The following is a 12,357-nucleotide window of genomic DNA, read 5'->3' as shown; positions in this document are numbered from 1 at the left end:
CCCAGTGAGAGGGTAAACTCAGGGGCCTCAGGGCTTTAGCTAGAACTCAACAAGTATTTAGTGAGCAAATAGTGACCTTATCTTAGGGGCAAAAAGAAAGTCACATCTCCCGCCCCCCGCCACTGGAATACCTCTATCAGCCATTTTAGGGGCCTCCCACCACAGCGCACACTCAGCTTCCAGTTCTTTGCTCTTGCGTGGCCTCCTTCGACTTCAAATTCCCTGGGGGTGAACCAATTTCCATCCTCACTCTGTATACACTTCTCGCTGGAGCCTGTAAGATGGGGTAAGTTGATCCTGAAACCTCTATCCTCAAAACTCGGACAGTGGCCTCCCACCACACTGGATCTGGAGCCACCCAATGTGGGATCAAGATGAATAGCGGCAGAGTCCAGCCTCCCCTTTCAGACTTAGAATCCCCAAACCCAACCTGTAAGTCCCCTCCAAGGAGATTTCTGCTTTGTGTGCACATTTTTTCTATCTTTGTGCAACAAAAAAGTGATTATTACCATCAAATTCAACCTTATAAGCATATTGCAAAATCATCTTCAAAGGATGAGCAAATGATTCTGAAGGATGAGAGAATTTCAGTTTGCTGAGAAAAGAGAACAGTCCAGACTCTTTGATGGCCCTGGGGCAATGTGGAGGCAGAGCTTCAGTTGGACTGAGATCCCAGGTGGGGGCCTTGCAGCTCAGAATGGCACCATGGCAACCTCTGTGCCATCTATTACAACATTAATCTAGTTTAATGACATTATTTGTTTTCTCTCTTTTCATGTTGGACAGGTAATGTGCCAATGTCATAAGAAGGTTGGAGGGAATCACATCTCACACAAGAGCATGAACACCCAATCATCATGCTTCTGAACTACAAAAGGATCATTGATGACATTATTGAGCAGAGATTTTTCCATCCTGGAATTCATGGAAAGCCAATATTAAAAATAATTGTGAAATGCTATTCAGTGGAAATTTTAAGTTATGTATAAAAGATAATCACATGCTAGATATTATTATTAGTCATTAGAAATGCAACTCAAAACCATAATGAGATATCACTTCACACCTATTTAGAATGGCCACAATTAAAAACATCAGACAATAAATGTTGGCAAGGAGATTGAAATTGAAGTCTTCATACATTGCTGGTGGGAATATAAAATAGTGCAGCCACTCTGGAAAATATTTTGATGTTTCTCAATAAGCTAAACATAAAATTACTGCATATACGAACAATTTCACTCCTGGGTATATACCCAAAAGAATTGAAAACGTGTTCACACAAAAACTTGTATACAAATGTCCAAAAAAGCATTACTCATAATCCCAAAGAGTAGAAATAACACAAACTGATGAATGGATAAATAAATATGGTATATCCATACCACAGAGTATTATATTATTTGACAATAAAAAGAAATGAGGTACTAATACATGCTCTTACATGGCTGCACCTTGAAAACATCATGCTAAGTGAAAGAACCAATCACAAAAGGGCACATATGATTTCATGTATATATAACACCTAGAACAGACCAATTTGCAGAGCAGAAATAGATTAGCGATTGTTTAGGGATGGGTAGCGAGTGAGGTGTGAATGGGCATTGACTGCTAATGAGCATGGGGTTGCCTTTATTGGGGAACAAAAATGTTCGAAAATTAGACCGCGAATTCTAAAAGTCACAATCCTGTGAATATAAAAATAAAACTCAATATTTAATCGTAGACTCTAAGTGGTGGATTGTATAATATGTGAATTATACCCCAGTAAAGGAATTTAAATTTTATGCATCAATTAATTAAATTAATTCCTTACAGCTACACCATGAGGAAAATTTTTATTCTCTCTTTTTTAGATGGTAAATCTCAGGCTCAAAAGGTTCCCTTCTCACACAGAGGAATTGGTCATTCTTGGCATAGCTGAGGCTGACACTGAGGTTCTCTGATTCTAAATTCTGTGATCTTGTCACTGCACCAAGCACCCTGCCTGGTGACTACCCAGAAGAGAGAAAGGATATGAAGATGGAGGCTAAGGGCCTCTCCCCTTTTATTTTTGATTCACTTCTCTTTGGTTCTTTGGGCATTTCCATGGACACTTCCATATGGTAGTCAGCACCTAATGTATATGATTTCTTAATGTGTGAAAATATCATCTTAGGGATTCCTTCCTCCTTCTCTCAAGCCAAAATGCAGCCCCAATTCCTTGAATGATGTGTAATTCACATGGGTAATTCCATTTCTTCTTGTAATTCCTTAAGCGTTGCCAATTAGACCATGAAGCTCACCTTGTTTCAATTTCTTCTTATATAACATCCCCTTGACCTCACCACAGGTCACAGGAAGTATTCGAGAGCGAAAATTCACATTCACTTCTCTGTGCTTTCTTGACCCTGAAAGAGAAGATTTCTTCATTCTGTCTTATTTTGCAATTGCACATGTACCCCACTTCCCATGTTGAGGTTGTTCCTATAAAGATATGGGATACTTAAGAAACTTTATTCTACAAATCTCTAGAGCCAAATTCTTCCAAGTGGTAGTTTTTACACATACCTGAGTGTCTACCTCTACCCTCAAATTTCACACAAAACAGAATGCTTTGGCAGAAAAGTCAGTCTTCAATGAAACTTTCTTAACTCCCAATCCAGTCAGCCCCACTGATTCTTACAAGACAATGAAACATACAGCTGCCATCATGTTCTGAAGGGCGTTCGCCACCTATACTATTTTGCTGCAGTTGCGTGGCTGCAGCAAAGTTAGCTGCAAAGTCCGCTGGAGACAAATTACAGACTGCACTTGTATCTCCCTATTTGAGCTCTGACTGAGTGAAAAGAGAGAGGGTAATGATGGGGTAACCTAACAGAGATGGTATCTGCCTGCTGTTTGTGTTCTCTGCTTTGCTTTATTTCTCCCTCACATCAGCTTTCTCCATCAAATCAGCTGTAAAAGGATCTCAGAAAACTAGAATGTCTGCAAATTGCTTGGAGGAAGGGCAGCTGGAGATCTTATTCCACAGACGTAAAAGTGAAGGATCTTCAAATGAACTAACTCTATGAGGATGTGTAACTGAGGCTGTCCTTCCAGTAGGCATTTTAGAGCCCTGATGGAAAGAGTGGAGCTGTCTGTCGTGCTGATGTCAGTTTTGGGATAGGTAGCCTTTTAGAACTGGTGTGGAGTGAGAAGCATGTTTGGTCTAACTCACTCTTGCTTTACAGACGAGAAAACTGAGGCAAAAGTGATCAAGTGACTGACCCAAGCCCACACATTCTAAAGAGAGAAAGATACAGACTTCTGACCACCACTCTGGACCACTTGTGGTATGCAAACTGTGACTCTACGTGTAGCAAGAGAAGAGTCATCTAGATAATTTTTGGCTTATGTATACCTTTTATATGGCAACAGACTATTTCCAGTTTGAAAGTTATCAGTTCAGTGGTGACTGCATCATTGCAATGGCCCCTGGATCCCTGGGGTCTGGTTTAGATCTGTCACCAAGCTACTGGTTTGTGGAATTATCTTCTTTCTGTCCCTGACACATTTTGAAAATGGACCAAATTGTATATATTTCTGAACAGTTAGTAAAGCTACACAAAACAATTAGGTATATGGGTCTATTACTAAAAACACAGACTAGGGCACAGGAAATTAGTTGTTTAGTTATTGAAAGTATATCCCCCCCCCTTTTTTTCATTGCCTCTGACTGGACTGTCTTTTTTTGGGCTCTGTCACTATGAGTTAAGTGGATTCTAGATCTACCTCTTTTTCCCTGAAAAAATAGAAAAATATAATCACAGTCACAGACATGCAATTACATTGCATATATTAGTGCTTTTCAAAATTTCCATTTACATGTAACTTCCCCAAAGCCTGTCTAACGCATAAAGAAAAACATATAATCCCTACTCTTTAAACTACCAAGAATTAAATGGCTAATCTTAAGCTTATGTTCTATTTTATTTTTCATAACCCCACATTAGTAAAACAAACAAACGATTGAAATCAGCTTTTCACTTATACTTAAAGCAGCCATATATTAAGTTCTCCATAGATGCCAATTGTATAATACATCTATTAATTTACTTAGTCTTTCCAACAAATATATGAGATTAAGATGATGATTACTCTCGTTACAGAAACTAAAATATTCAGAAAACATTTGAGACAAAAACTACAAAATTAAGTGAAGATATTTCAGGGAATTTTTTTGGTGGAGAGACAGAAAAAAATAGAAGTTCTATGCATTAAGGAAAACCCTATATTGGGCTTACAGGTGAGACACAGATGATACACATCACCTTGAATAAACTTATTTGTAAATTTGTGCAGAAAGTGATGTAAAAGTGAAGTAAATGTGACCAAGGGCTTTGTCCACCTTGGTTTGGACAAAGATATTATAATCTAAGGCAGAAGACTAAGCAGAGTAATGGGTAGAATTGAGTCCTCCAAAACCTTAGTTTCAAATAGTAACTAAGGATTGACTTGGTACATGTGGCAACAGAAAATGTGCCTCTATTTGTAAGTCAATTGGCTATAAATGTGCATCTCAATGTTTGCTGTCGTTCAGATGTGTTTTATGTAACAAATTCATTTCCTCCTTTCTGTGTTCAATGTCCACTGTCCAATGACTACCATCTGGTGATGCTGGGTGAGGTGATGTAGAATGCAAGAAGAAATATTTTCTGGACTATTCAGTCCTAAGTGCAGTAAACACTAAGCATATTATGAGCCTATTAGACCAGCAAAGTAAAAAGGACAGTTCCTTCAATCAAACCTCAAATGGACCGATTGCTTGGTAAAAAAAAAAAAAAATCCCACTTTCTGGTGTTTGTTGTTGTTGTTGTTGTTGTTTCCACTTTCTGGTCTTCAGGCTAACACTTACTGAGGGGGGTTTTGTCTCTTCAAAATCAAAATAGCCCCATGGGAAAAATATTAATAATTAGACCTTGTAACAAGATCAAACACATTAGCCTTGCAAGCTGTTGCCTTATTATTATTTAACCAAGATAATAGCAGCTCAAACAAGAGGTCTACAGAGATTGGTAAACTTGTGTAAGAAAGTAGAAGACTTGGATATTAACAGCCATGGGTGAAGAAGGACTATTAAATTGGTGGAAATACAGTTCTCGAAGAGGCATATTAATGTGTTTGCTGCCTTTCACTTCCTCTTTCTGAAAGGTGGAGTCACAAGGCAATGGAAGGTCATCCACCCAGGGGATTTCCTCGCCTCGTCTTTCACCCAAGATATCAAAGTGATGAGGGACTCTGGAATGCCAGGCCGTGTCTGGCTTTCTCTCATTTCTCCCTCTTGCTCTGAAAGTCCATGCTCACATCCCAAGAAGAAGAGACCCAGACAGCTTGTTCTCTTATATCCCAGTCAGGCTTGACACTAAACTTTAATCACAACCTTGGACATCCAACAAATAGAGTTCTTTCTTGTTCTCTGTCTCTCTATGGTTATACCTTTCCTGAGACTAGTGGATATGTTGAATTAACTTTCCCCAAACCTGTTAGACCTAATATTTTTAGGGAGAAAAAGGAAATACATTAAAGTCCACTCTAGCCTATAGAGCTTTTGGGATAAGAACATTTGGAGCTTAAAACCAGTTCATTCATAACATAGCATTATTGTGCTTTACTCTCAAAATACAGTGACGAGGCAAGGCAGGATTTACTTATTTTTGTGTGCCCAGTTGTAACACCCATTTAATAACACTGAAACCCCATCACAAGCCCTAATAAATACTATGGCAGTCAATAACATTGAAGGCTATTTTTAAAAACTTGTTACACTTGGTATTCATTAACCTTGGTATTACAGAATTTTAAATTCCTTCCTGTTTTTTCAAAATTTTAACAGAAGTCTCAACAGTTGGGAACCAGTCATTAAGTCCCATAAAAGGGTGACTGACACCCCAGTCTGTTCAGGACTAAGGGGCACAGGATTTTCAGTGGCAAAACTGGAAAAATCCCAGGGAAATCAGGTTCGATTGGTCAGCCACCATCCTAAGACAGTGCACCAAATCACCTATGAGGCGACCATACAAAGTATTGGTGGCACTGGTGATGTTGGCTCTAGGTCTTCAGTGGCATCCAGGCAGTAGAAAAAAAGATTTCTTGATTTCTTTCAAAAGAAACCAAGCTGTGGTTCCTGAGCCTGCCTCCCTGCTCACTGCGGAGCTGATGAAAGTATCTCATGGAGGAAAGAGCTAGTGATTGTGCACCGTCCATATCCAATGTCATCTCACAGCTGTGCCCATCAGGTAAGATACTTCTGTACTCGTATCTCTCGTCTCCCTTCCACGCCCCTCCCCCCCCCACCCCATCCTGGACGGGCCCAAACCAGCAGCCCTTGAGTCGGGCTAGAGCCAAGAGTGAATGAGAAAGAAACCTGACCTTTCCACCTTCTAACTGAAGGTGGCCCAGATCAAGGCTTGCTGAGGCTGAAAGAGGGGAGGTGCTTTGAATCAAAGAAAATATTGAAGTTTTAATAATAGTAGTTAAAAGGACTCTCAACTACTGGACATGGGAATAGAAAAGCTACCACACTTACCCAGGAAGGAAAAACTCATCTAGAGGGTAAATTTAAAAGGGCAGTGAGAGAATACACTTGCTCTCTCTTTAAAATTACCAAGTCCAGCCATTTTAATGAACCAATGATGGAAGGCAAAGGAATTTCCATGAAAAGTGGATAAAACTCAGAGGAGAAAATTTTAGGTCTTGGGCACATATCAACTGTAATATGAATGCAAACAACTGACAATCCTGGCTCCACACAGGTTGGCTTTCTCGATTTCACAGCTCTCAAAATGACAGGTAAATGACTAGTAAAAAAATTAAGTAGTCTTGTGTTTCTCAAAACCTTAGCAAAATTTGTATTGACCCACAGGGCAAAGTAGAAACAACACACACTTTACTTATCCCTAATCTTGGTTTTTCAGATGCATATTCAACCACCTTTCAGTGGAGACCAAATACCAGCAGCTTGACAGCTGTCTAGGGATAGGCAGGGAAAATAGAGTTGGGAAAACAGCAACTGACGTGTGAGACCAAACCAAGTGAGAGAACACTGGATTCAATTCTGAACACCTTCACTGTACACTCAGACAAGAAGGTAAGGTAATAATAAGGGACCCCAAGCAGGTATCCGGAGCATTCTCTACTTTCAGGAGGGACAACTTTTAAGTTACATGCAATATTTCACTGGACTTTGGAGAGAATTTATCTACTGACACACAGGCCTAAACGAAAATGTTATAAATGATTAAATCTAAATATCGGATATTTTGAAAATAACCATTCTTAAAATGGATGCAACCATTATTTCCTTAAAAAAAATTGTACAAATTCTCTCACAGGGCAGCCACATAAATTGACAAGAATATAAGATATGCAGATGGGTGAAAATTAGTAATTTTTAATTGGACTCTAAAATCTTATATAGATCTACTGATTCAAAATTGTCAGTGATATGGAAAATGAGGTCTTACCCTCATTGTCTCAGAGAAAAGATTTCTTTAAACTTCTACCAAAATAAACAAAATTTCAGGGGTCTGATTAGAAGTAATTCAAATACATTACTGGAAATTTAGAAAATAAAATTGTATGAAACATCAACATCTAGAAATAGCCACAATTAACTTGTTGAAAAATATCCTCCTAGGATTTTCTCTTTGCATATGTTACTATTTCAATAATACAAAAGTTGAACATGTTTACTGTTTTGAATATACACAATACAATTTAAAAACCAAATAAAAATATAAACATCACCAGTGACTAAATATAACTGTTGCATATATTTTTAAAGATGAACTGCCATTGAAGTTTCTATACATCTATATCCATATGTAGAAAGATAAATATGCATAAATAAGGACTTATAGATACATAGAACATATTTGCACAAATATATATGTTTATACATGTTTTATTACCACATGTGGGCATGCACACACCCACTTACAGTCTGCTTTCTTCATTTAGCCTTCTTTGGAACAGCTTTCCAAATGAATAAACATTTCTCCGCCCAGGAAAGAAGCCACATACTGAGGCTGGCAGTGCTTCTCTATTACTCCTGTGTCACTCAGCTCTGGACAATTACGTGTATGAGAAACAAACCACTTTGTTGAAGCCACTGCATTTTCCAGCTCCTTTGTTATGGGTCCTTAGCCTCTATCCTAGCTGACCTAGTAGCTGGGAAACTATCAATCCCCTCAGGAGACTACAGGTCACAAGGACACAAAAGCAGTGCTATGACAAACTCAACAGGTGTCACTACCTCACTTTCCCTGCTTACCTCTTTGATGTATGTTTCTCGGCCACTTCTTTTTATTTAGTGATGAGGAATGCCATTTCTTTATTTCTTCAAAAAAAGGAAAAAGAATAAAGTTAATCATTCAGGTCTATGAATATATTCTCAAAGCTCATAGGTCAGTGCTGTTCGAGTATTTTTTTTAAACTTTGGTCCAAATAATGGGAGAAAATTTGTAACTACCAGTGAGGTTAATTATAGAGTTATTTTTAACCGTGTGTAGACTTAGGAGACAATAAGAGGTGACCTGCACTTGAAAACTTCTTTTAAAAGTTAGAAAATAAACTCCCGCTGGTGCTTCAGGCTGACTGATAATTGTAGTTATATACCAATATGTTGCCTTTTCAAGCATTTTCTGTATTTTCAAATGTGCACTGAGGAGACCCACTCCTGGCTGAGTAACATCGTGGATAACACACTGTGCTGGAACCGGGAGACACTCAATTTCATGGGGACAGTTTTCATGAAACAACCTCTGCACTCTTGCAGTTGTAACACAAATCCTCTCAGTTGTATTGAACCTACTGCCTGGCATTCCAGAACTTAAAGAACCACAGTGGGTTTCTGTGCTGTTGCTGCTTCTGTAGAAATGATATGAAAACATGTGAACGTGAGAGGACCATTGGCACTGAGTGAACAGAGATCATATCTTGTTATCATTATTGTGAAGATCATAACAGCCAGCTATTCGATTATTACCACTGGGAGTGAAGCCCCAATCCATGGACCAAGGCCTGCGACATGCCCACCTGACATTCCCCTTTTGAGGTGGCTCAACCCAGCTCTGGGACTTAGAGCAGGAAGGGGCTAAAAGCCTGGCTCTTCCACTGGAAATGGGACACTCAACATGCGGAGACTTCGGCCAGTGGCACCCAGACTCTATCCCCTTCACAGCCTGAAGCAAACCTCAGTCTCCCGGGTCCTCAATTCACCAAGACTGCCCTGGTGGCCTGGGCCAGGTGCCCTGACACCTGGCTAAGCTAACGGCCAACGTCTACTGGCTGCTGTGGCTGCCTGGCATCAGGGCCGCTTTGCAGAACCAAAAGCAGATGCGGTCAGTCTCCTGCTTGGCAGGAGTCAGAGACTGGTCTCCTGCTCGTGTCCTACATGCTTCGTCTGCCACGTAGAAAACTACAGACTGGCAGAGTAAAGGCACCTGTCTCTCAGGACACAATTGTGGAAATAAAGCGTGCTGCTCATTCACTGGTCCGGCCCCTCCTGAGAACGCCCAGCGCCTAGTCTCTGCTGATGGAGGGGCTGACACCATCATTCTCCTGCAGGGGCTCTGGCTGAGCCCAGGCTCGTGACTCCTGCTAGACGCAGAGGCATGACTCCCACGCCCAGGGAGCCCCATCACAGGGGCTTTGCCTGACTGCTCCCGCCCCACTGACCTGCCTCAAGCCTCTCTTGGGGCTGTGGGTGGGGTATCTACACGGTCCACACTTCACTTTACAGACCAACTGACTCTGCCCACACCATTGTGACCCGAGACACTCACTGGTGTCATAAGCACGGCTGGCAGGACCATGTGCACTCTGAGCATGTTGTGCCCTTTATCAAAAGCCACTCCCAATGCACTGGTTGTCTGACTCAGGGTCCCTCACCTCCTCCTGTCCACACACCTCTGTGAGGCTCTTTGCTCACTGAGGCAGCTGTGCCCAGAAAGGAATCAGCTCCCTCCTGCACCTGAGCAGGACAAAAGAGGTGAGGGAATAAACGGTGTTATGCAGACCAGCTCAGAAAATTCAGGATTCTGTCCTGCCCATCCCTTGGAATGAGGCCTCCTTCTTTCCCAAGCCAGTGTGGAGGGCACAAGCTCGGAATGCCGAGGGGATTCAGATTTAAGTCTGGTTACATTTTATGACATTGCCTTTGCCTGCTTATAGCTGGTCCTCCTGGATGAAAGGTCTCAGTGACAATAAAATGATTGGGAGAGAAAGATGAAATGACAGCCACTGGAATGACACACACAGAATTTGTGGCAGTAAAGGAACAGCAAACATCCAGGCCTGAAGAAGCGACACCATACACCCTAGGACATACGATGGATGGAGAAGCATTAACAATATCTGTCTTTCAGAACTGTCCTGAATCCTCCTTCCAGAAGGAAAATGCCCTGGTACAGCTCTGCCATCATTCAGCACACACAAGAAAATGGGCTGACCCAGCTTCTGTCCATCCCAGGCAAAACCCCTCTGGACATCAAGGGCTGGACACAATGAATGGATCTAGGAACTATGATGCTTACAGCTGGCAAGAGACCCATATTGGAGGCACTGTCCACCTTCCCCCTGGCTGATGGATGTCCCGTTAGGGGACCTCAATAACTATAAATGCTTCTCTCCCAGAGTCACCATATGTGCCCTTCGGATTGTACTCCTGAGGTGAAAGCCATGCTTTCACTTGTGTCCTCATGCAAACATAGTGCACTACACGTTACGGGTGTCATAGAAATCTAAAGCATATGGTTTGTGAAGATTGTTAAATGCTGCAGGAAATAAGTCAAATGGATGTGGTCCCAGCCCCCATTGGTCAGAATAATTGGAGTGGCTGGTGGAGTGGTGTCCTCATGGAGAAATTGCCAGAATGTGCTGTATGAGGTGAATTTGTTGGGAGGCAATTCTCCATGGCATTCCACGTGCCTCAGAATATCATTTCAAGGATGTTTGAATAGCAAATACCCTTGGAAACTAGAGGAAATGTAGCCTTCCAGGTCAGAGGGTACGTTTGTTTTCTGACCAGTGTGAAACAGAGAATGTCTCCCTCTTTAGAAATATTCCAGGAAAGAAAGTTTCCCTCCTTTCCTCAAAGGAGATTTGCTAAAGTTCCAGGTAGTAAGATAATGTCTACCCCAGGGGTATGGTTTGAACTTGCTAACAGCCCCCTTCTGAGCCTGGGGGTTTCTGACAGATAGAAACAGTTTCTGAAGCATTGTAGTCCTCAGCTTGGCACGGCCTGTGTGTGCCCATCACCCCCACATGGGTTTGAAAGGACTGAAGCACCCATCCCATAGCCCAGCCACTTCATTTCTAGGATTTATACAATAGATATGCAGGCATGGAGCCACTGCAAGAAAGACTCTGCAAGAATGTTCATTGCAGCTTTTGTGGCCAATATGAAGCCAACAACTGGAAATACTGGTGTTGTCCATCAATAGGAGAATATATACACAGTGTTTGGTATATTCATACAATATGCACTACTTTGCAATAACAAAAAAAACTTCTGATACAGGCAACAATGTGGATAAAACTGCAAAACATTATGCTGAAAGAAACTTTACAATAAAATCATTTTAACACAACAAATTAAGTATCCTAAAAAAAATAAAAACAGTAATTGCCTTTGATGAGTGAGGGGTAAGGATACACCAGAAAGGTCATAAAGGTCCTTTCCACGGTGATGGTCATGTTCTGTATCTTGATAGTATTTGGATTAAACAGGACAATGCATTCATCAGAAGTCATCAAATGATACACTTAATATTTGTATATTTCATTCACTATATAGTCACAGGAGGTGGAGTACAGTATAGGAGATAGAGTGAATGGAATTGTAACAGCTACATACGATGTCAGAGGGGTAGTAGAATGGGGTAAGGCGGTTATCACTGTGTGAGGGGTGTAAATGTCTTCACTATTACATTGTTTGTACACCTGAAACTAATAACATAAATAAATAAATAAAAGTAAAAAATAGATTTGTTTGGGTAAAAATAAGAAACTGTATATTTCATTGTAAGTTTTCTTTCAAAAGAAAACATTTCACAGTTTAGTTAGCAAATGTAAAAAATTTATGTTTTATGCATGATATACTGATTTAAAGTAAGGGAAATGTAACAGTATGAATAGATTTATTTAGATATATAATTAATTCCTTTTTTTTGGTCCCTCAGAACCTCAGGATGTGATATAATTAATTCTAAATGTGTTAATACATGCCTGGAAAATATACGGAAAGCTATACATCAAATTTTACAAAGATCACATATAATAAAAAACAACATAAAGATGTAAGCATTTTTTAAAAATATAAATTGCTATTTTAGA

The 12,357-nt window shown here is 40.4% G+C and overlaps 1 protein-coding gene and 1 non-coding gene across 12 annotated transcripts in view; both read right to left on the bottom strand.

The window, feature by feature from the left end:
• The window catches only part of SP140 (SP140 nuclear body protein), a 93,021-nt gene that overhangs the window by 12,860 nt on the left and 67,804 nt on the right, over positions 1-12,357 (bottom strand). For all 11 annotated transcript variants that reach the window (XM_074314680.1, XM_074314717.1, XM_074314698.1 and 8 more), the window contains 3 exons: positions 8,294-8,359; positions 2,286-2,390; positions 132-274 (listed from right to left, as the gene is read on the bottom strand). In XM_074314680.1, the coding sequence (XP_074170781.1) occupies positions 132-274; positions 2,286-2,390; positions 8,294-8,359 (314 nt within the window). The remainder of the gene's footprint in view (positions 1-131; positions 275-2,285; positions 2,391-8,293; positions 8,360-12,357) is intronic.
• On the bottom strand, positions 777-880 carry LOC141568121 (small nucleolar RNA U13). Its single transcript, XR_012491140.1, has one exon. It is a non-coding gene; the product is annotated as a small nucleolar RNA U13 (small nucleolar RNA).

Source organism: Rhinolophus sinicus, linkage group LG01 (genome assembly GCF_036562045.2).
Source record: "Rhinolophus sinicus isolate RSC01 linkage group LG01, ASM3656204v1, whole genome shotgun sequence".
Classification (NCBI taxonomy): Eukaryota; Metazoa; Chordata; class Mammalia; order Chiroptera; family Rhinolophidae; genus Rhinolophus; species Rhinolophus sinicus.
This window is presented reverse-complemented; position numbering and strand designations above follow the sequence as displayed.